We start from the raw sequence: 25,726 nt of genomic DNA on the forward strand, positions 1-25,726 counted from the left end.
ATGTTTGAGCACCTGTTATACATAGGCCACTGTTCTAGACCATTACTCAGCTGGAAGACTCCAAAACTATACACAAGAAACCCTATCTCTAACCCCAAACAGCATGTCTCAAGCTCTGCTTTGAAGGTGGGAAATGGACTAAAACACTCCACTTTGCATAGCAGGTTGGGTCTTAGCTCCTCATCCCAGCCACCAAGGCCCTCCACTGAAAGACTTTAGTTTTCCTTTCTGTGATGAAGACAATCTCCCCCACATCAATGTTTGCTCCTTTGTAGGGCAGAGGTGTGAGGAGAACCATCTCAGGCTTTGGAATTAGATATACTCACTTCAAGTCCTGGCTCTGGCACTTATAATCTCTGGGCCTTTGGCCAAATATCTTAACCTTTCTGTGCCTATTCAGTAAGTTGAATATAATAAAATCTGCAATCTTGGTTTACTGTGGGAGCCTAACCAGTGTGTGTTCCATGCACATACTAAGTAGGCTTTCTTTTCCTCCCAGGTGGCTCCGAAACCTGCCCTTCTCTGCTTCACACAATGCCTGGTCCAGCCACAGTGAAGCACCCCTGAGACCCACACTGCCAGGCTCTTTCTACCCTTCATATTACGTTGGATCATGGGAAATTGCCAATATTTATTTTTTTTTATCTCAAAAGAGAAATTTCGTATGGTTCAACCTAATGCTTTAGCATATGCTGATCTCTTCCAGAATTTGCCTCTCTCCTTGCCAATCCTATCCATCCATCTGCCCTCCCCCACTTCAATGCTAGCTCTTCTCCATTCCCCTTTCTGAACCAGAGCATGTGTCTTGAACATGTGTGGCACCCTGTCCCTTTCTCAGGGTATGTGCTTGATCCCACCTTGCATTATCATCTAAATGTCTAATGTGGCTATCAAGTGCACCTTGAGAACACAGATGGCATTCCTTTCTTTTTAAAGTACCTCAGCACAATCCCTCAAACATAATGAGAGGTGGCATATTTTCTTTCCCAGATCCAAGTGTGACTAGCTAGGGCCTCCAGCACACTCAGAGGGATTGGGGTCATGCTGTGCTGGTGAGCCTCTGTACCATTCCAGCCAGCACTTTTGCCCAAGGCCTTTGTTCTCTAATGCAGTGTTCTAGAATCAGTTGCCTATTATAACTTTCTTCTCTCCCCTCACTTTTGCCTGCCTCTTTAGCAAATAAACCCGAGAAAAGAAACGTGACAAAAATGCCTTGAATGTGGGAAGAGAGAATAGGGTGTCATTTATCTGCTTCGAGCTATTATTGAGTTTTTGAATCCTTATTTGCTTACTTAAGAGCTATAAAGTTGAGCTATATGAAATTGCCAATATTCAACTACTTTGACCTATAAAAATGTCAATTTCATGTGGTTCAACTTAGCTTCTTAGTATTTGGACTCATTCATAGCCACTCCTGGGTAGAGTTGTCTGATCCCTGTGTGTGGTGCTCATCAAATCCTTGGTAGAGAGATCCCCATGGAGGCTACTTGTAGCTTCTGATGGGCCCATGGCCTTTGGTAGATCTGCCATTTCTTGTGGAGTTTCCATCATAGCCTCTAGATTCAAAAAGGGCTAGTTCATTTCCCTTTTCCCTTCAGGTGCCAACATATTTGTTTGATCTCTGGGATAAATGCCAAGACCTCCAGGCTTGAGTTTTCAAGTCTTCTGGAGATCAAAGGCTCTCCTCATCACTGTGTGGGCTGCTCTGTGCTGTTACTCAACAAAGCCAGCCCAGCTCCTGCAAGGGCCAGTGGCAGAGTTCACAAGAGACAAGGAAGAATGGAGAGGAGCTCCTAGTCTTCTAAATATTGCAACGCGTGGGGCAGATGGGTGTGAAGGCCAAGAAGGCTTGTATGTTTTTCTCAAATAAACTGGAAATTAAACATTCAAGAACTTTAGATGGATTTTAGTTATTTATGAACTAGATCTACCTGAATGGGATGGCCAGAAGCCTTTTATAGTTTTCTCATTTTATGTGCCCAAAGGACCTTAGCAATCATCATATTCATCACTTCCAATCATTTCATGTGACTTTCAAACAAAGTACCCCATATTATACATTTCTAGTAGAAAATAACCTAACAACTAAAGTAACAAAATAAAATCGAAAACTGAATTCAGTTGTCTTATTGTAGCCATTTTGCAACTATTCAAATAAGTAATTATGTCACTGTCATTAGGAATCAAGATTTTCAACACAAGAGATCAATTATAAAATCAAAGGTATTAAATTAAAAGCTGTAATCTTAGATTTGAGCAGGAAATAGTGGTTTAATCTCATTACTTACTTTCACCTTCTGAAACTTACATATTTTGTAGTTCTGTTGATGGAAGAAGCCTGGAATCAATGACAGCTTAGCAACAATGAATACTCCTACCATGCAGAGTGTGGTCTGTAAAGGTCATTCCCTCTGAGAGAAGCCAAAGGGCTAATTCCAGGTCTGGGGCAGCAAATGTGCAAGATGAACCTGGGACACCTCCTCCCTCAGTATCTCTGCAAACTCAGCTAGACTCAGGCTAACTGAGTCACAAGATAGCCCATCTTTTCTGCCATTAGATTGAATACATTGTGTGTTAAATATTCCCTACTCATCTAGCTATGTCTTGTACAGAGAGTGCAGAACTCATTACAAATATCTAGGCTCGTGGGGTGGAAATGTCCTTGGAAAAGCATGCCTTTTGGCTTGCAGGCTCATGTATTTATAGCTTCTTTGTTGGCCCAATAAAGAGCATCACTTCTCTTCTACCTACAAAGATACTAATTAGCTAGTAATAATTCTAAGTAAGTGTAGTGGAGATGGTGTGTGGGGCCTTTGTAAGTATTTAAAATTTTCCATTATGGCTGATGATCTCTAAGTAGATTTTAAGAGACTAACTTCTATCTGAGAGAAGAGATTTATTAGCATATGTAATTAGATGTCATGTGCTAATTACCGTACTGCTTCACAGTCTAACCAAGCCAAGGGCATGTGTCCAAGAGGACTGAAGAGGCTCCATGTACCATATTGAAAAATAGAATCTTTTTCCTTTTATAAACAGTGGTCATGTGCAGTGTGTTTTGTTTCATGCTTTTTTTCTGACCTGCTTCTCCTACTCCAGTTCTACTTTCTCCCCTGAAATGTCAGAGGTATCCATGCTTATGACATCACCTTTTAGTTTAAGCAGGAGTAAAGGGACTTTAAAATATTGTACTCATCCTTGTGAATGCCTTCTTTCCTTTATGTTTTCCCACAGGGAGAGCCTGCTTCCAAAGAGCCAAGAGTACTAAAGGGTGATACTCACAGCCTTCCCTATAGGCAGCCTCATCTGGGTCTTTGTGAATAATGGAGACATATTTGTGACATTCACAGAGGGGTTTTATTTTTAAACCCTTTCCTGAATCTTGGAATTATTTCTTAACTATTTATTTGGCTCTTTTGAGAGATCAAATGCCTTCATTTCTGAGCAGCATTATAGTTCCTATACTTTCACCACTTGTTTGCAAATTTGTAACACTGCCAGTGTCTCCTTGGGGCATGTGGGACTGAGGAACAAACTCCCATTCTTTCTACTCTGGTTTAAGCTCTGGTGTGGAAACCTTGAAAACTGGCACAAATGTTTCAAGACTTGAAACATGATGGGTTGGTCATTTTCAGTCCAGGTTGCTGGAAAAGCAGGTACTTTACCACTGTCTAAGAGCACAGTGGCCCTCTGGTAAAGCTAACCTTGGGGTTGATGTAATTATTAGATTGAACAATTGACATCATTTTTTGTAGGCCAAAATGCTTGGCCATTTAGCATGGTTCAATCTAATAGCTGGATTATTTGGCCTTGTTGCCTTGGTGTCTGCAGTCCACTGACTGAAGACATCAGCATGAACCCAGGAAGTGGATATAAATTCTCAGACCCATCCTAGACCTACTGCACCAGAATCTCTGCTGGTGGGTAAGAATTCGTTTCAACAGGGTCTCCAGATGATTCTTGTGCATGCCTGAGTTTCAGAGGCTCTGCTTTAAACTGTTGATATTATGTTAATATTTAGGTCTGCCTTTGAGGGCAGCCTTCTCAGTCCCCTGCTGGTGTACTTTGTACCCACATAGCCTTGTATACAGTGATGGTTCCTGGTTAAAAACAAATGTTTCCACCAGCTTTGTTGAGCCTGGGTGGTAGATTTTGACAAGAAGAAATATTAATCCTTTACGGTATTATGTATGCTCTGTGGCTATGGTAGCTTAAACAGTATAATTTCTAGCTTGGCCAAGCAACTGCCACCTTGGTGTCTAGTGCTTTTAAAAGGATATACCTTGGGGAAATATATATATATTTATATATATATTACCTTGGGGTAATATATATATAAATATATACCTTGGGGAAATAAATAAATATATATATATACACACATATATAATATAGCATAATATATTATATATATATATCTCACTAGGCCATGCGTATGTCTAAGATGCCAGTCTGCTCACCATCTTTTGATTTAGGGAGCTGGACTCTGGGGTTAGCAGTGTTTTGATCACCTCTGTTTGAAGTACCCAGGGAAAGGAGAGCCCTCTTCATGCTAAGGACAGCATAATCTCCAGTCCAGCCCATAGTACACTCACAGTCACACACAGAATGGGGCCTAGATAAGGGTTTTTGAAGACATGTTCAGGGCAGTGTGTTTTATAAATGGGAACTAATTTAATGTCCACTGCTGGGAGAATGGATAAACTACAGTACATCTATGTAGTCAAATATCACACAGCTATTAATGATATTATTTCTGAAGACCTATATGAAGGGTTTTGATTCACAAGGGAAAAATTCTTTTCTTTTTAAAAAGCAGCCTACAAGCAGGTCTATATGCTGTATCTCAACTACATAAAAATGCACCTAAAAGAACTGCATGGAAACGTGCTGGCCTTGGGTGACAGGATCAGGACCGGCTTTTCTTTTGTTCTTTTAGACTTTTTTAAACTTTCCACAGACTATAGGCTACTTTTTTAAGTAGGAATAGGAGGAGAAGCCTTAAAAAATTATATTCTGTTGAGGTACTGTGTATGTGTGTGTGTGAGACAGAGAACTACATTTTAATCTTTGTAGCTCAATACATAACACACATTTACTGAATGTTTGAAAAAAATGAAAGGAGGAGTGAATGAATACTAGGTTGTAAATACTTGGGTGTTGGGCCCTGTCTTAGCCATCTGTGTGTCCCTGGGTTCCTGGCCCACAGCTTTGCAAAAGTAGCTGCTCAGTACAGTGAGTGTGTGGGAATGAATGCCCAGACTCCTCAGGCTGCCAGACATGTCAACTTCATCTAATAAATTTTCCTGCTGAAAAACCAAGTTAGTACGGCACCTGAGTCAGTGCTGTCTACAAATCAGAGTCAGCTAAAACATCTCCAAACCTTAGAAGGTCATGCCCTCCCCGGTCTCTTTCCCCATTCCTTCAGCTTTTCTTTCTTCTTCCTTCTGTCACACTCCCCTGTGCACCCCTCCTCCCTAACCTCTTCTATCCCCAGTCTCTTCCCTCTCTAGACTCCTGTGATGGAGAATTCCTTCTTTATACTGAATCTAAATTTCTTCTATTGTAATTCCATAGATAAATAAAACCCATAGTTGGTGCAAAACTCCACTTAAGCTGTTTGTGCCAATTTCATTTCCCTGCCAAGCTCTACAGGGAGTCGTTAACAAGTGACAAAAGCAATCAAACACATTTCCTTCAGGAATTTACATGGGGCAGTGCCTGGCACTGCCAGGAATGTCAAGAAGTGTAAGCTGTGACTCCTCTCATCAGGGGTGTGTGGATGTGGCCACAGAGCTAAGGTACGTGTTTGTGGCAAGGTAGTTAGCAGGCTAGGGCAGCCTGATAGGAGTGCACGCAGAGGTGGGAAACAGTGAGTGCCCCTGGCTCAAGGGAAGCCTGTGGGTGGACAGGGTTCTGTTGGAGATGAATCTTGGAGGGTGCAGAGATGGCAAGTGGAATGGGCATTCTAGGTGCACAAGCCAAGTGAGATGACCCAAGTGGTTCTTCTTTTCCCCTGAACCAATCCTCTTCTGGCTGTTTGGTCTGGAAAGCTCAGAATGGAGAATGGACACAGTACAGGAAAGGAAAGGAGTTCGGATAGTCCATACATTGAATACCTGAGCATTGACCAGCTTTATATCTTTAACCAGAAGGTAGAAAGGGGACTGTGTGTTTTTCTATTGCTCTAACGGAGGTTTTCCATCATCATCATCTTTCCATGACCACGTGTATATGCTAAGCCTCAAAGTGGCTCATAGTTGTTTCTGATAAATGGGCAGGGCCCTCCCTTGTAGCCATGGTACCTCAGAGCAGCTCTTGGTAAGTGTGCCCTTCAGGGTACCTGGGCTTTATAAAGGAAACACAGCAAAAAACCTTGGCTTCTGTGGCTGTTTCATACCAAGGTTTGTGCCCTGGGCTGAAAGTGCGTCTAGAATCCTAAAATAAAAATGGCTGGGATGTGTACTATCCACGGTAACAAGTGTTTTATCCAAAGGACCACCTGATAAATGGGATACATAGCAAATAACAAGGGAGCGGGGCAAAGCATACAGAATCCAGGCTTCTTTGAGCTGGGAGGAAGAGGCTGCCAAGGTTAGTACATGGACCTGGGTTGGCTTTGGTTTTTGCTTCTGCCAAAAATCAGCTGTGTGATCATGGGTCGAATCGTTGAACCTTGGTTTTCTCCTCAGCACCTGAGAGGGGTTGGCCTAAACAGTGGCTTTCACAATGTATTGACTACTACCTAGAGTAAGAAACACATTTTTACATCACAGTCCAGCATACACACCCATGCACATGCACACATGTGACAGAAACAATAGCTTCTCTAAGTGATAGCTACTGTGTGCAGTGCACTTGGACATTTTCTAGTCTGTTCTATTCTGTTGTTTTTAAAAATGCTAGTCTTGACTGCTGAATGGATTTCACAATCCACTAATGGGTCATGCCCTGCAGTTTGAAAAAAACACAGAATTCCATAATTTCCAAGGTCCCTTCCAGCATAGGATCCAATGACTCTACTACAGGCCTAAAGGAATTTTCATAAAACAGTAGCTGAGCTGTGACAGAAGACCACGTGCTTACATTCCGGAGGAAGTGCACGATGTGAAAGCCGGCAGCAGAAAGACCTAAAGATGCACAAGTCAATTACAAACCGTGTCCAAGGAGAAGGTACAGTCCTGCAACTCTGACCCAGAGAATAAGGATGTTCAAATCATTATGCTAAGTGCTACCCAAGGCACAGACAGCAGAGATTGGGGACATTAGACCTGTCAGAAAAGTCACAGGCTTCTGAGTGTGGGCAGCCTTCTTTCCAGTTTCCAGAACATGAGACACGCCCCCCCCCAAATGGTGATCTTTAGTGGTTTTATTTTATGTATACTTCACTGGACAATGAGACAGGAGAAATAAACAAAAAAGAAACTTGGAGAGCTCTGCACTTGGCTCTTGTGAACCTGGACCCTGATCCTGGTCTCTTGGTCTTTGGTTCCTGGTCCACTAAAGAGACCTAATATTTTTTAAGCAGTGACATGCCTAGGACTTTGTCACTTCATTGGAACCTCAGAACCACTCAGTGAAGGCTCTGAGTCCCATTTCACAGAGCAGCATAGAGAGGCCCAGATCACACTTCTCCTATGATTAATCCCCACCTTCCCGGCCCAGAGTCTAGGTCTTTTCCCCAGCATCCTGCCAAATCTTGAATACAGAGTCTTTCTAGGTGGGTTTTGGTGACTGGTACCAAATGAAGGACAGGAAAGGACAGGACTCAGAAATGAGAAAGTTCGAACCCCTCACTTGTAAAGATGGGGAACTGGGTTCTGGGAAGGTTCAATAACTTGTACAAGGTCACATGGTGGCAGAACTGAGAATAGAACCCAGGTCTCCAGTGATCTTTCCACATGATGTTGAACATTAACACAACAATAGTAACAGTAATAATCAAACAATCCTCTTGCTATGAAGCATCATTTTGTTCTAGAAACTGGAAAAATATTTCTTTTTTTTTTTAATTGTTGGGGATTCACTGAAGGTACAATAAGCCAGGTTACACTGATTGCATTTGTTAGGTAAAGTCCCTCTTGCAATCATGTCTTGCCCCCAGAAGGTGTGGCACGCACCAAAGCCATACCCCCCTCCCTCCTTCCCTCTCTCTGCTTTTCCTTCCCCCCTCCATAACCTTAATTGTCATTAATTGTCCTCATATCAAAATTGAATACATAAGATTCATGCTTCTCCATTCTTGTGATGCTTTACTAAGAATGATGTCTTCCACTTCCATCCAGGTTAATATGAAGGATGTAAAGTCTCCGTCCTTAAATAAATACACAGATATGTCTCCTATTCTGTAGGTGCTGGAATGTTTCAAGATGCTGGAATTTGTTAGAAAACTAGGTTTTTCTGATGCTGAGAGGTCTATCATAGACGCTTTGTCCGTAGTTAGAAATAAATCTGAATTATTGTGGTTCTACAGAAAAGGAAACTTGGCAGAGACAGGCTCTGGGAGGCTGGCTCTGTCTTTGGGCTGCTCTGCAGGTGGGAAGAGACTTGGTGGTCCTTGCTATACCTGCCCACTGCCCCACTCCCTCCTCTCAGCTGCCGGGTGAAGTGGGCAAGGGGCTGGTGGCCAAGGAAGGAAGGGCTGATGGGAATGAATGGTTTCACTTGGTGAATCCCCTCCCTGTCCTTCCAACAGATCTGAGGACTCAGGCAATAGCCACAGCCACCCTGAGTAGATGTCCACTTTGCTTGCTTACCAAGCTGATGGCTGCTGACAGTTGGCTTGAGTGAAGCGGGGACCCGGGAAGCAAACTGGCTACACATCTGCAACTCTGACTATTTCAGAGACTTACTAATGGATGAATGTACTAACACGATCCTCACTGCTTTCTGTTGCAGGGGATCTGAATGGAGGTTTGTGGAAGGGTGTCTTCCCCCTGTGTGTGTTGGGGGTTGGCATGATGGTAGAAGGGCAGGAAGAAGGTTAACAAGGGGCATGTAGGTTCATGTGTCTGCAGGCACTCTAAGAATATTTTTTAAAAATTCCTTCCTTCCCACGAAAGGGTAAAAATTCTACTTCTGAGTCTCTTGCACATTTTTCTGAGTTTTTCACCACACATAGCATTCAAACTTTGATCTCAGCTGTCACCTCCCCCTTTGAAATTCTTAAGAGTCTAGGAGAAGAAAGAAGGAGAGCTCCAGTGCCAGGGTTGGGGACTTGAGGTGGGGAGGTTTTCTAGGAAGGGAAGCCAGGGTGCTAAAGCTTTAAGGCAGTGAGATGCTCAAGAGGATGGGAAAGGTGATATCAAATAAGCACCACCCGGCGGGAGAGGGAGGTAGGGGGCAAGACTACACCTCTAATTCTTACCCCTTCCCAGTGGCTCATGCCTCCTCCTGCTCTTAGAAATCGGCCCGGTCCTTCTGAGAGATGTTAGTGTTCCTCAGTGTGTAAGTCAGCTCATGGACGATATCCATGCTTCCAATACATCACTGTGAATCAATTCCATTATCTCCAGGGTTCAACAGGGGAATGAACTAAGTAAGACCAGTCCATCGCGAATTTTCACTGCCCTGTGGACTTTGCTATGATGGCATTGCCCTTCAGTAGTCTGGTTTTGTGGCATCTGTTTGTGGTGCTATTTGTCTTTCTGGAATGTAACAAATCTCCCCAGCCTCCTGCTAGGCACTTTCTGGCAGAGTCACTCAGTTATGGGTTACTCCTAATGCTGTGGATAATCCAGAGAACAGCAGTTCTACATCCTTTCTTCTGACTTGGAAAAGCACTAGATACTTTTTACATGGCAGACAGCCCACTTTCCCTCCCCGGCAATCACCCTTAGCTTAGGCAAACATATTTCAGTGTTGGTTTGGGAAAGAGCAGCAGCTTGGAAGCCAAACAGAGATGGTTTTTAATCCCAAATCTTCTACTCACCAGGTGCATGATTTTGTAAATTTACTTACTTTCTCTGAGCTTCTGTTTCCTTATCTATAAAATAGAGGCAGTACTTTCCACTTTGAGTTATGTGAGGGTACCATGATGCACCTGGCTTAGAGCTTGGCATATGGTTGGAGCTTCCCACAAGAGCTTATAACCTTAGACAGGAGAATTGATACATCCAAATAAATGTTCTCCTGTTGTGGAGGATAAAAATGAGACCCATAACCCTATTTCTGATTGTAACCCTTGCCATTACCTGCCCCTTCCTTGGGAAGAAATAACAGAGCAAGGAGATGACAAGACAGATTCTAGGGACGTGGAGAAAGTAGTGGGAAGGTGCATTTGTTTTCTATTATTATTCTGTTATCATTTCTACTATTGCACAACAAATTGCTGTAAATTTAATAGCTTAAAACAACACCCATTTATTGTCTTGCAATTTCCGCAGGTGAGGAGATTGGCTATGGATCAACTGGGTCCTCTTCTCAGGGTCCCACTGGACTGAAATCAAGGCATCAGCTGGGCTGTGTTCTGATCTGAAGCCCAGAGTCCTCTTTCAAGTTCATCGGTTGTTGGCAGAATTCAGTTCCTTGAGGTTGGAGGCATGAGGCCCTGGGTTTCTGGAAGCTGCCCACCACTCCTGCTGCATGGCCCTCCTCACAACATGGCAGCTGTGCCTCTTTAAGGGAACAGGAGAGGAGCCTCTGTGCTGCTGTTTGCCTCTTTTAAGGGTTCCCCTGATTAGGCCAGATTCACCTAGGGTAATTCTCTCCCGTTTGATTAACTCAAAGCCAGCTGAGTGGGGACCATACAATCTCTTTTGCCATAAATGTAACAACAATGGGTGTTGTTTTAAGCTATTAAATTTACAGCAGGTTTTGCCCACACTTAAGGGCAGAATATTATACAGGATATGTATAGAGAGGGCAGGAATATTGGGGGCCATCTTGGAATTCTGCCTACCACAAAGGAGCACCTGGAACAAACCTTCCTGGGGGGCACTAAGCATGTACCTTTCATGGCTCAACCACGGTGAGATTATTAAACAGGGAAGGAAGGGGCAGGGTGAACCTGAAGACATGGGGCAGCCTTGCACTGGTAGCTGTACAGTGAGCTTATGAATGAATGGATTCAACTTGGGTTGAACTGTTATTTAGGAAAAGGGATGGATTTTTTTAAAGAAAGAATATGGGCTAGTTTTTCCTGGCAGATCTCCATTAGTGCCTGTCTGTCTGCCTCCAGTGGACACGTAACACTAGTTAATGCTCTGTGACCAAAGGACGTCACTGTGAGCAAAGGCGTGAAAGAGAGTTTTCCTTCCTTCCCCTTCCCTAAGAGATAGACACCACCATGGCAACTGATGAATGCAGTGTTCACCTGCTAATGTGTGGCAGAAATTCAGTGCAGCTTCTCAGTGGGGAAAGAAAAAGATTTTAGATGGGGAAAGGTAAGGATCCCTAGCTCTGCAGGCTATCATTGCAAGGGCTGGTCCTTTCCAGAAACCATGGCTTGGCTGCCTGCGCTGGAGCTCCTGCCTTAGGCTTTGCATCTACAAATCCACAGTCCTTAGCAGTAGCCCAGGAACTTGATGCCAGCCAGCCCAGTAGGCACAGTACAGATGTGGTCAGGACATCAGCAAAGTGTGGGTGCCAAAAAATGCTTTTCTTCAAGTATTTAATATTTAATAATAAGCAAAGAGAATTTTGCTGAACATCTTTACACTTAGTTAATGATATGCTAATTTACTCTGAAATTTGGGATTACCCACTGCAGAGGGTGGAGATGGAGGAGTAGGGACTAGAATCTTCTCGGTGTTTGAGGCCTTGAGAGTCATCCCTAGGACATCACTCCCAACTGATTGCTTCCAGGCAGAATCATGTGTAAACCGTTTTGCCCAGACCCAGAGAACATATGGTCCCTGAGGGCAGGGATTCCTGTGCGTTTTGTTCTGTGCTGTATCTCAGCACCCTGCAATGTGCCTGGAACAAAGAGCTGTTAGAAGATGTTCTGTGGGGGATGGACGCTTCCATTTTCAGCAGTCTTTCCATCCCCCCTGCTGCCCAACTCCTCTCCCACAGGATCCCAAGGTGTCCTCAGAAGACATTTTGTGTTTCTCAAACTTGCATGATGATTTAAAAAATGTATAACTGTGGGGTACTTTTCAAACATACCAATTACCATGTCTCTCTGTTAGATATTCTGGTTTAGGCAGTCTAGATGGGAACCCAGGAATCTGCCTTTTTGACAGACACATCTGATGCGCTTTTTCTTTGGAGCAACACTGAGCTGAGTGGCAGGGGCTCAGCTCTTCCTGCACAGAAGTTGAGGAGCTGCGGCCACTTGACCTGGTTTCTGAGGGGCTGTCAAAAGTTAACACCCCAAGCACCTGGTCAGCAGCGCTCAGGGCAGCAGGGGTATAAGAGTCTTCCATTCTAGCCGAGGCCTACAGGCCCAGCCCTACATCCCACCTTCCACCTTCCTGAAGAGATGAGCCTGGAGCAAGGGGTCTCCAGAAAGCCTCTCCTTCTGGGATTGCCCACTCAACTTCTTACTCCTTTCCACAGGCAAACTTTCTGTTCTGTCTCCTCTCCCAGCTGTCACCGACACATGAACTCATGGCCACCTCCACTGGGTTTGATAATGACCTCTGCTCTGCTGAGCAGGAGTTGACCTCTGCTTCCACACAAAGGCTGATTTTTAGTCAATCATCACTGAAGCAGAGCATTCCTCCAAGGAGGGCTAACTAAAGCCTCTATCTTCAGAATTCCCCCTCCTTTCCATCCATGAGAAGGAACGCGCTGATCTCACTGGGCCCTCCCTTTCTATCCAAGGGCTCCCCCGCCTTGACTGAGGTCTGGAGAGGGCAGCCTGTCTTTACCAATTCCTCCCAGGCTTTCCTGTCCCCAGGACTCAGTGATTCTCGCCTGGTTCACCAAGCACTTACAGTTTCCTAGAAGAGATTTGAGGTTATAGAATAACATGACAAAGAAAAATTGCTGCCTTTATTTCTTGGCTACCTTCCTGCCCCCCCCCCCCCCAATCCATTCTTCTGCTCAGGGAGATAATCTTGCAATCTTTAACCCATGAGCTCAAATTCTCCTTGGAGATTAAACACCAAGAAACACTTAGCCAAAAGGAATAATCTACTCTGTGGCCGAAGGTGAGAGGTTATAATAGACTAAATCATGGTTATTCTACAGCCGTAATGTCCAATACAATTGCCACACATGGCTCTTTAAATTTTCATTAATTAAAATTAAATAAGGTCTTAAAAATTCAGTTCCTCACTCACCAGCCACATTTCAAATGCTTGATAGCCAGTGTGGTGAGAAGCTACGATACTGTGCAGCATGGCTGTATAGAATGCCATCATCACAGAAAGTTCTATCAGACCTAACTGTTGCAGAAGCCTAGTATTTTCCCCTTGATCCTGTCTATGTGCTATTTCTTCACACCTTTAGAAATATGTCTTTGTTTCTAGTGGTGATTCTTAGGGTTGCAATGCATTATTCTAGGAAAAAAAAATACTACTGAAGACTGCATTAGAAAACAAAACCAAAAGCAAGTCATAAATGCAGTGCTTGGGGAGGGGGAATTAATAGCCAAAAGGTGGGATTTTCCCCACTTTTCTTTCTTTTAGCCCCCTTCTGTGAAAATATCCTCCCTTCTTTTCCATTTCCTTTCTGCTTTATCTGCAGAGGATCTTGTTCTATGCAGGGCTTCTCAGACAAAGTGAAAGTGTAGCCCAGACTTCAAAAAGAAGAACAAAAGCCTGTTTGGGGCACAGGGACAAACAGTTGGGCAGAGCACCCCCAAGTCGCACACTGGGAAAAAAGCCGCAGAGAAAAGAGGCGAGACTGCGGGGTGGGTGGAGGAAGGCGGGACTGGACTGTGGGTCTGGATCCTGGGTCTGGAGGGAAGAGCAGGTTGGGCCGGTTCTCATGCTCTTGAGGCTGACTTGGTGAATTGGAGTTCCTCGGCAGCCGTTTACTCTCAGACCCCTCCTGGTTCTCAGTACCCACTTGCAGCAGAATTTCTCAACTCATGGGGAGTTCAGTCCTAGGCTACATGTGAAGATGACAGTGACAGGGGTTAATGCTGTCCTTGGGACAGGAAGCGCTCCTTCCTTGATTTCACGGATAAGTTGCAGGAACCGTACTGGCTGCAGTTTTCCTTTCTGAATATCCCTCACCCCCTGCGATGGTTTCTTTAATGCTCTCCCTCACCCTGGGTGAAAATGAGGAAACTTGAGCAAAGCTGTCAAAGATGGCAGGCAGTGGAGTCGGAAGATGAAGGGCAAGATCAGGAGACCTCAGAGCAAGAAGTCACATGGGACAGAGGGTAGGACAAGGTATGCGCCCAAGTTGAGGGGCAGGGGGCTGGACCACAGCTCCAGGCCCTGTGGCCAGAAGCCTCATCTCTGAGGCTTTCCTCTGCATTCTTGGGAGGCAGGACTCCCAGACCCAACTCCAAGTGGGCTGACCACGGACTTCTCACGGTGCCAGAGAGCGAGGACTGAAGGCTCAGAGGGGGAGTTAGCTGGTCACAGGCAGATGATTGGTGTCCTGGCATTTCCCATCCTTCAGCTCAGGGGCAAGGGCTGTCCCTACAGTATTATAGTATTGCAAACTCTAAACCTTTTTCAGCCTTGACTTAGTTCTTAAAGTGAACCCAGCAGTCTGAACACAGCAGAATCCACCCCTGTTCCCCTCTGCCCCCCAGAGTCTGCCAGATTGCACAGCTTAAAGCCACTGATGGACCATGCCCTGTTTCCCTCTTTGTCTTACAGCCGTCTCCAACCTGGACGTCGAGAGTAAGCTGAGTGTGTACTATCGCGCACCGTGGCACCAGCAGCGAAACATCTTCCTCCCGGCCACGAGGCCACCCTGTGTAGAGGAGCTGCACCGCCACGCCCGGCAGAGCCTGCAGGCCCTGCGCAGAGGTGACTGATCCCAGGCTGGGGGCTTTGTTGGGAGAGAATTCAGATGTAGTCCTGTCCAAGGGTTCTCTGTCCCATCACTCCCAACATATCCCCCTGTTGTAGCAAGTGCTATCTGGGTAATGTATCCTACCTGTACACACGAGGAAAAAGCAGCCTTATGGTCTAGGTATGATAATAAAAGGAAAATTATTTATAATAATGTGTATTTAAATACGCCAGTGCCTGGGCTTTACTACCTTAGAAGACATAACGAAGCAGTCAGATGTTTGTGCCAACCAAAACTGAGTTTGGATTAAGTAATGACAATCAGAAATTATTCTCAACAGATAGTATAGAGAAAAGGAGTCTGGAGGGGCAGGAGCACACAACCACAAAAACTGGAACATCAGCAGACATTTGATATCAGCAAAAGTATACTTTGGATTATTAATATAATTAAAGTGGAATGAAGTTTGACTCTGAAATAGGCTTTTTCCCTATGAGAGATTCTGATGGGACATTTGAATATGCTGTGGGATCTGGGCCACTTTTTCATTGCCCGTCCTGTGCAGTCCAGGATATCCGCAGGTTTGCCTCCCACTCAATCATTCTAACAACTAGAATGACCCCCTAGAGGGCTCTGCTGCTTCTACATGGAGCCACATGGAGGCCTAGTGAGGTGAGGAAACTTGCTCAGGGTCAGAGACAACAGTTAAGGTACAGTGCCAGTGCCAGTGCCAGGACCTGGACCCGGGCCTCTGAACCCCCAGCTAGAGCTCTTTTCCTTGCCATTGCTGTGTCCCATGGAAATAAATATTAATGCTGACATTTCTCTCACAGTATTGAGAAAGCTGGAGACAGGCACATAGCATTCAAAGTAGAAATACAGCCTTTTCTTACGCTGGTTACTTTTCAGTGCCTTGAAACCACTCTAATTAGGGCAGGGGAATTAAAAGTCAGTGCATCTTACAAGGGTACATGTGAGCCTTGGCAAATGTGGAATGTAAATGTCTTGGCAAAGTAACTAGGAAAATGCCAGGAGGGCTATGTCAACTAATGAGATGAAAATGTGTTAAATATTCCATGAAACAAGTGTATGGTGCCCCATGATCATATTGATGTACACAGCTATGATTTAATTAAAAAAATAAATAAAATAAAATTGGAAAAAATATATTATTATAAAGGGAAATTACAAACACATTTCACTTATAAATGAGGATGCAATATCCTAAACAACATATTAACAAGTTGAATTAAAAATAATTGTTCAAATAATGTACTTTGGTCAAAATTAAATCCAATTTATGTAAAAAAAAAAATAAAAGTCAGCATGTTCATTTGAGAGCCCCCTAAATTGGATAACAGAAGTTGGCTGCCAGTTTTCTTCACCTTTAGATTCTTGCTATGGACATAGCTGGTGTCTACACGTTCAATGTCTTTGTTTCAAATTCACTATACTCTTTTAAGGAATGGTATTTTGCAAAAGTACTACAATTTAAATAAAATACTTTAACATCATTATTAAGATAGAGAAATGAAATGATAATTTCACCTTCACCTTTTCCCCCCACATTTATGTAACTTCTGCTTTTTCCCCTATCCTAATCTTTTTTCATTTTAATGAAAGAGCTAACCTATTAATATCCCATATTCTTCTTAGCAAAGTATCTCAGGAATGGAAGAAAAAGTATCCAATGTACTTATCCCTACTATGAAGCTAAATTATAGCTTTCACATGAAGGCTATAACCCAACTATAGCACAAGACTATGAGGAAAGGGCCAAGGAAGGGGAAAGGAGGGGGGAGGTTAGGGTGGAGGGAGGGTAATGGGTGGGGCCACACCTACAGTGCATCTTAGAATGGGTACAGGCGAAACTTACTAAATGCAGAATACAAATGCCTACATACAGTAACTAAGAAAATGCCATGAAGGCTACGTTGAACAGTTTGATGAGAATATTTCAGATTGTATATGAAACTAGCACATTTTACCCCTTGATTGCACTAATGTGCACAGCTATGATTTAACAATAAAAATAAATTAATTAATAAAAAAAAGAAGGTCTGAAACGAATTGGTGGGACCACACCTATGGTGCATTTTACAAGGGTACATGTTAAATTTACTAAGTGTAGAATACAAATGTCAGCACAATAACTAAGAAAATGCGGTGAAGGCTATGTTAACCAGTTTGATAAAAATATTTCAAATGGTATATAAAACCAGCACATCGTACCCCATGATTGCATTAATGTACACAGCTATGATTTAAAAAAAAATTTCCCTTGGTTATTAGTGGCAGATACTGTAACACTTATAATGAAGAGTGATGATCAGTATCCTCTAGACCAGTGGTTCTCAACCTTCCTGATGCCACGGCCCTTTAATCAAGTTTCTGTGAGTCACGACCCACAGGTTGAGGACTGCTGCTCTAGACATGTCTCTGGCATACTTACTACCCTGTTTCCCCGACAGTGTATTATTTTAAGGTGTGCTCCCAAAGATGTGCTAGGTCTTATTTTCAGGGGACGTCTTATCTTTCCTGTAAGTACGTCTTATTTTCAGAGAATGTCTTATTTTCGGGAAAACAGGGTATTAGCTTTACTTTTATCGTTGTTTATAGAAAGTTCTTCTTTAACACATCTTTAATGTAAGTCACCTCTGGGAATCTTCCTTTCTACTCTTGTCATTGCATTCCCATAATATCCCATGCATCCTGCATCCTGCCACTTATAACCTTGTATCCTAGCCAAGCACTGGAGGCCTGCCTTCCACAATTAATCCATGAGCTACTCAAGGACAAGGATGATGTCTTATTAACTTATTTTATTCAAAGCGCTTTAGGATGAACCCAACATACAGTAGTAGGTCCTCAATGAGTGTTTGTGCAACTGAATCAAATTCTGCTCCTGGTTGAACATTGAGAGCACGAGGTGACGAGAGAGAAATATGATTATTTTTACTAATAACTTTCTTAGATCCCATCATTAGAGAGCTTGAGTAACATGAGCCCTTTAGGCATAATTATTTTTATCCCTTTATTATTATTAATAAGTCATCCCTGATAAAATCTTTATGGATTCTACCAGATACCACCACCCTGCTCGCAAGCTATCGCGTTGCACTGCTCCGTCAGGTTTGGACTTATGGCAGAACTGAAGAAGGGGAAGTGCCAATATCAGTTTTCTCTGAACCTCCTCCTCCTGGGGGTTTGGAAGGAAGAATGTAGAGCTTCGTCTTGCCCTCCACAGACTGGCTTGTTTTGTGGTTGGCTCAATAGAAAATCTTGGGTGTAGTAGTTTTAATAGCACTGCAGAGAGCCATAAACAAGAATTATAGGCATCATAGAATTAAAAACATGCAGTGTAGAATTAAAATTAGAAAGTGACATTTTTTTTAACCTTGTCCAAACAACACAGTAGCTTAGGAGTGTACTCTTCAGCATAATCCACTTCTGCCATCTGGTGGCTGTGAATAATACGGACTTAGCAGACAAGCCATGCTCAGTAAATGCCGCAGTGAGCGCCCCGTAGCTTCTCTATTTGGACAGCTGCAAAAGCCTTGCTTCCATCAGGAAGGAGTGGATAATGAAGCACAGACAAATGAGGCTGGTGTGGCAGCAGCTCTATGCTCCTTCTGGAGATAAGATTATAAAGAGGGAGCTGGGGGACTGAGATTAAAACCCAGAAATGAGCTGTCTTCGTGATCTACTTAATAGTAAAGCCCTCAACAAACTTTACTGAAAGCCAAGCTTTGTGCTAGAATCTAGGATTCAAAGAGCAATAAAATATAGTCCTTGCCTGCAAAGAGTCCCTTGTCAAGTGAGGGATCAGACAAGTAACCAGGTAATTTCAATACAATGATATGGAGGCTGAGAAGAAAGGTACCAAATCATGGTGTGGAGCTTCAGGGAAGGCTTCCTGGAGGAAGCAGGCACTAAATAGATTTCAAGTTATTTAGAATCTTATTACTTTTTTCCAATACTTTAAGGTTCAAAGCCAGTAATCACTTTAAGTGATGTCATAATTAATGTTAATAAAATAGAGAAGGAGATTAATAAGTGACTATAAAGGGATAATTATATTTTATATTTCCTTTCCTTTCAGGTTTCTGGCTGAGGTGTAAGTTTCATTGGTCTAAAGGAGTAAGAACCAAGATTCTGGTGCAGATTCAGACTCTCGTAGTCCAATGTTCTCCCTACCTCACCACCAGAAAGAGATATTATTAGCATGCCATTAATCTAGCCTGCCTTCTCCTAGCCCAGGGCAAGGAAAGAGATCTATTTAAGATAGTATGAGAGGGAAACAATTGAATGGGAAATTGAGTTGATGTCTCCCAACTCCTTCCCTTCTTCCACCTCTTCCTAAGCAGGAACACCTGTATTCCACTCTTCTTTGTAAATGTAAGACCATAGCTCACATCTAGCTAGCTACCTAACACAGGGACATGAAATGCAAATGCACTCTAATTTTAAAACAGTAGACTTTAATAAAAGCATTAATTCACTCTCTTTGGCGTCATTCAACAAATGTGTGATGTAAAGACTACCAACATGGCCGGTTTCTGGGTACCAATAGTGGCAAAACTAACTCACGCAAATTCCTGAATATGTAGCAATCAGCTCCTGTGAGCCAGTGTGAGTTGGCTTCTGCACCCATAGGGTGGCCCGGGCAGCTCTGGTGTGTCATGCCTACTTTCCACTTTAGTATTGATGGCAGCAAACCTTTCATTACTATTCTCAACATTTTATTTTCTTGTTGTTTTGAAACAAGGCACATTGAATGCAGAAGTGAGTCCTTTTGTACATAGATTATGAGATGAACCCAGTGAAATGTATGTATCCAATTTCATATTAATAGTAAGTGAAGGAACAGCTGGGAAGCCTTCCACAAATCTGATTTGGTATACCAATTAGCTAGGGTAGCAAAAACTCACTTTATTTTTTTATAGCCTTTTGTTAATACTTCCAATTGGGGAAGAAAAATTGAAAATGCCAAGTGTATTTCAGTATTATTGCTTTTTCTGCCCCCTCAGAACACCGGAGCCGGAGCGATCGTCGAGAGCAGAGAGCAGCTGTCCCCCTTTCCACTGCTGCTCCCCCACTGCCCGCCTACCCTCCAGCTCACAGCCAGAGGAGGCGCGAAGTTAAGGACCGTCACTTCCTAACGGTAAGCTTGGTGGCCCCCAGCAGCCCTGTGCTTGCTTGTCAGGAAACAGGAGTTTGTCTTCTTGGGAATCAGTTTCCCAGGAGGCTTGACTGACTGAGAGAGCAAATCGTGGCCATTTGGGAACAAGCAAATTTTTCCCTTTTCATTGCTGAGAGAAACACCTCTCTTTTGGAGTAGAGTGGGGATCTAGGTGTATATTTTGAGTTAACTGATTGCACAATGCAGTAAAGCAATCATAGTTGTGGATTCTGAAATCAAGGGAAAAAATTACTTCAAATCCCAGTTCTTCTATTTACAAGCCAAAGGATCACAGGTGCGTTATTTATCTTCTTTGCCTTCAGTTCCCTCATCTGTAATATGGGGCTATTGATAGTATCTAATTTATAGGGCTTGAGGATTAAATGAGCTGAGGCATGTAAAGAGCTTAGCCCAGGGTAAGGCCTCAATGAATGACTACAGCTGCCACTAAGTTATGACTAGTCAAGTGATAGTATGGCTGACTTGATAGGGTGAACTAGGAAAGAACCGAGGTGACATGAAAAATTACCCTTTGAAGACAAATCATGTCATTATTTCCTGCTTTCCCATTCTCTAAAGGAGGCTATTCCCCAGGGTAACTCATCATCACAGTGACATCAGCACTGCTGATGCTTTCAGTCCCACCCAGGTCCATGTGGGGCTATAACTCAGCCTGAGCCCCAAAGTTTGGATTCCAGATGAAGAAACTAAGCCTAGCTCAGAACGCCTGCAAACACTATCAGCAGCTGCTACAAACACACCACCACCAGTCAGTCACTCTGTGACTCTGAGTAGGGCATTGTTAAAGTGAGGGACTATGGCTTTTGTGACCAGATCAGCCCACACTACCTGCCTTAATGTCTGTACTTGTGCTCTTGTCATTCTGGTTTGAGATCCAAACTCTAAAGAAGTTCTGACAATGTGGGTAAGAGTTGAATTAGAAATGAAATTTGCACATTTGACTTTTTCCACCCTAGAGCTTTTACAACATGCAAGATAGATGCGCAATACTAGGTTGCATGGTGCCAAGCATCCAGATGAAAACAGACTTCATCTAAATGAATCCACATCATACATCCAGATAAGACCTTGCGAGATACTGGACATTAGAACAATTCATAAACGCATCCTAGAAAAGGTGCTACATACCTCACTGCTGAATATCACTGTGGTCACCAGATGGCCAAGGGGAATACTTTGAAGCTGACCATAGTGATAACAGTGTTGCCAATTTAAATGTCTGACATTTTCCCACTTGCAGCTAGACAGTAGGGACCATATCCTTCAGTACTCATCAGATGCACAGACTTCCATGCTCCACTCACCAGATTGCTGCAATGCAGCCCAAGGATAAGGAAAGGAGATGAGTGTCTCTTCTGGCTTCCCAGTTCTTCAGATAGAGCAGTTACACATGCTAGTGATTTGTCATTAAGGCCCCTACACGGCAGAGGTTCCTATGCAGCTCAAATCTGCTTGTTGAAGCATTTGCTTTTAATGAGGCATTTTCTGCATAAAAATGCTAAAAATATTTTTCCCATTCATTATAACATGGTTTGTGGCTCATTAAATTGGTTTTATTAGGGGAGAGGTAAGAGAGAAGAATTTTGAGCGTTTACAGCAATGACATTAAAATATAACCCTTTCTCATCATCTGCATAATTTTTAATAATATCTAAATACCAAAGTGAGACTATAACAAAAGGCTTAAAATAATGAATAGCAATGGGGAAACTTCTTTTATTCATCAAACATCAGTAACAGAGGACTCTAGATTACACTTCAGTAAACTTCAGAAAGTTTGGCCATCTCAAATGATAATAGTATTTCTAAGTAACTTGGGGAATTTTTTTTTTTTTTTTTTTTGTAGAGACAGAGTCTCACTGTACTGCCCTCAGTAGAGTGCCGTGGCGTCACACGGCTCACAGCAACCTTTAACTCTTGGGCTTACGTGATTCTCTTGTCTCAGCCTCCCGAGTAGCTGGGACTACAGGCGCCCGCCACAGCGCCCGGCTATTTTTTTGTTGCAGTTTGGCCAGGGCTGGGTTTGAACCCGCCACTCTCGGCATATGGGGCCGGCGCCCTACTCACTGAGCTACAGGCGCCGCCCAACTTGGGGAAATTTTAACTGTTTGATTTGTTCAAGAGTTTGGGTCACCAAGTTCATTAGAAGATTCTCATTCAAGATATAGCCCTTGGACTTAGACAGAACATGGTTCTATGCACTAAGCTTACAAGGCTGTATACTGCTGAAAGGGAAATGGTTGCAGGTATATAAGGTTGGACAATTAAGTTCGTGAACTCATTCTATAAAAAGTGCTACATACCACATTGTTGAATATCACTATGGTCACCTTCAAGATACTCCCCTTAGGTAGCTATGCACTGATGCCAATGCCTAGTCCATCCTTCAAAGCAATTTTGGAACTCTTTTCTGGAATGGCTGTCAGCTGTCATCTGACAATCAAGTTCATGAACTCATCCACTATAGGCTGTTATACTATACCTGGGCATTAACAGGATGGACTAGGAAGCCAAATTGCCAGGCTCTGAATACCAGCTCTACTACTTACTAACTGTGTGACCATGGATGAAATAATCACCTCAGTGTCTCAGGAATAATGTTAGATAGTACTTAATATGCTCTTGGTACTAGGATTGAATGTGTTAATACATGTAAACAGTACCTGATGCATAATAAGCCCTCCATAAATATTGCACATTACCATTATTATTATTTACCAATCAAGTCCCCAGGTATCTGTGATACAGTGATAAGATCATAGGTCTAACTGGATTTAAAGCCCAGCGCTACAACTTTTTGTTTGTGTGATTTGGAAAAAGTGATTATATCTGAGTCCCAGCTTCTTAATCTATAAAATGGGAATAATAATTACCACTTTACAAAGCTGTTAAGGAGACTTAATATGGTATTATATAAATAAGATTAAATAATGTGTGTGTGACATGCCCATCATAGTTCCTGAAACACCTGACTATCTGAATCTGTATTCATAATTCATAATGAAACTCTTATCATCAAATGAAAAGGCTATCACATATACTCACATAGAAGACTAGAGGAAGTATAAATCATTATACCCTTTCTACAGGACAAAATATTCATACCATTTGATTCAGTAATTCTTCTAAGAATTTACCCCAAGGCAATAATCAGAGTATGCAAAAATTTATTTACTGGGGTGTTCATCAAAGCACTGTTTATAATGAGAAAAATAATCACAAATATTTTAAATGCCAAACAATAGGAGCTTAGTTTTTTTTTTGTTTTGTAGAGACAGAGTCTCACTGTACCGCCCTCGGCAGAGTGCCGTGGTGTCACACAGCTCACAGCAACCTCCATCTCTTGGGCTTACGCGATTCTCCTGCCTCAGCCTCCCGAGCAGCTGGGACTACAGGCGCCCGCCACAATGCCCGGCTATTTTTTTGTTGCAGTTTGTCCAGGGCTGGGCTTGAACCCACCACCCTTGGCATATGGGGCCGGCGCCCTACTCACTGAGCCACAGGTGCCGCCCAATAGGAGCTTAGTTTAATGAATCCTGATATAGCTACAGGATGGAATACACTATCAAAAATAATGTTAGAGAATATTAATGACATGGAAAAACGTATGTTTTATCATTAGGGATTTTTAAATAGTTTATTAAATTGTATATGGCAACCCTGCTTCCCCAAAAATAAGACAGTGTCTTATTTTAAGGCGTGTTCCCAAAGATACGCTAGGTCTTATTTTCAGGGGACGTCTTATCTTTCCTGTAAGTAGGTCTTATTTTCAGAGGATGTCTTATTTTCGAGGAAACAAGGGTATGATCACAAAAAAATGTGAGTGAATATGTGTGTATATATATTTATGTATGAGTATGTATATATTAAAGGGCCTTCCTGTACTTTTCCGTATGTGCATGTATATATATGTGTGTGTGTGTATACACATGTACATATATATGTATGTATATATATACACATATATGTATGTACACACACATATATACATGCATATGGGGAAAAGATATATATATGAATTCATGAACTTGACTGTCAAAACCACAGATACAGAGCCTTCCTACCCTTTTCCCTATATGCATGTGTGTGTGTATATATGTATGTATGTATATGTGTGTATATATGTGTATATATACATGCATATAGGGAAAAGATATATATATATATGAGTTTATGAACTTGATTGTCAAAACCACAGATACACAGCCTTCCTACCCTTTTCCCTATATGCATGTGTGTGTGTATATGTATGTATGTATATGTGTGTATATATACATGCATATAGGGAAAAGATATATATATATATATATGAGTTTATGAACTTGATTGTCAAAACCACAGATACATAGCCTTCCTGCCCTTTTCCACACACACACACACACACACACACACACACACATATATATACATGCATATAAGGAAAAGGGCAGGAAGGCTATGTATCTGTGGTTCCCAAGCTGTGTTCTGCTACAGTGAACTTCTAAGGGTGCTGTGTGATATGTTAAAATTTCAGGAGAAACAGTGTCATCTGTCTGGTGACATCTAGTGATGGCTCCAAGGTAACCTCATAGCTCCTACAAGTGGTAAGAGGAGATGCTTGGTTTCTTAACATGTAATTTGTGCCATAAGTTTTCCAAAGAGAACTTATAGGAAACTAGACAAGCAATTTTTAAAAACTCTCTCTGTTAGCTAAAAATTCAAGGGGTATTCCTAATTAAAGCCTATCTGGAAGTCCTCCCCCATCAAGGATGGCAAAGAAGGTGACTTCAGAGAAAGGCTCCCCTAAAATGAGAGCATCTCTTCCATCTTGCTACTGGATTCTTAAATGTTATAGCCAGAGACTATGTATTTGTCTTCTATGAGAAGAGAGATCAGCCCTACCAGGTATTTACCCTTTAAGAAATTAATTTTACATCATTTCTTTGGAACATAAGGCTACTGTGGACCTGTGCTACAGATTGAAACAAACTTTACCAAATCTACATTTTCACATACCATCTCAACCTTTTACACATATTTAATTCACCTCAGAAAACACAACTTTAGACTGGAAAAGGACCTAAGGAATTATTTGGACCTGGCTATGAGCCGACTATAAAATGTTAATACTAAAAATGTTCCCAAGGTCAACATGAAAGAGAAATTGCCTGGGATCAACTTCTGTCCACTTGATTGAACTCTTGGCTGCAAATTAACTTGTTAAGTGGCAGGATACTGATGATTTTAGGGAAAGATAAGCAGAGAAAAAGTGCCCCAGTGGGGTGTGTTTGTGTGCTAAATAAAAACTCAGTCACTGAAACTCATTTATCTTCAGGTAGAATTCCTAAGGAATTTTTCTTCCTTGCCTAGGCTGTGGTCAAACTGGGAATGGTATATGGGCTTCAAAATAAGAAGCCTTTGCCAGAGCTGGAACAGGTAGCCTGTTCCCCTGCAAATCCAAATCCAGCCATGTGTTTTCACTCTTGCTACTGACCATTAGAGTTAGTCTATGCAGACTTTGTTAGAAGAAATCATTTTATGTTCTCAAAAACTCTTGGGTTTACAGTGCTGATTGATGACTGGAAAGCTTCTTGTTGAAACATTTGAATAGATTTGTGTTTGGGGGATTTGGGTTTTTTTTTTGTGAATCAAAACAGACACTGAGACTTCCAGGTAGCT

At 42.5% G+C, this 25,726-nt stretch overlaps 1 protein-coding gene across 2 annotated transcripts in view; it reads left to right on the top strand.

Moving 5' to 3' along the window:
- NHS (NHS actin remodeling regulator) overlaps nt 1–25,726 on the top strand; it is a 367,311-nt gene that overhangs the window by 299,306 nt on the left and 42,279 nt on the right. For both annotated transcript variants that reach the window (XM_053580869.1, XM_053580868.1), the window contains exons 2-3: nt 14,727–14,879; nt 19,896–20,029. In XM_053580869.1, coding sequence (XP_053436844.1) covers nt 14,727–14,879; nt 19,896–20,029 — 287 coding nt within the window. The remainder of the gene's footprint in view (nt 1–14,726; nt 14,880–19,895; nt 20,030–25,726) is intronic.

This window comes from Nycticebus coucang, chromosome X, assembly GCF_027406575.1.
Source record: "Nycticebus coucang isolate mNycCou1 chromosome X, mNycCou1.pri, whole genome shotgun sequence".
NCBI classification, from domain to species: Eukaryota; Metazoa; Chordata; class Mammalia; order Primates; family Lorisidae; genus Nycticebus; species Nycticebus coucang.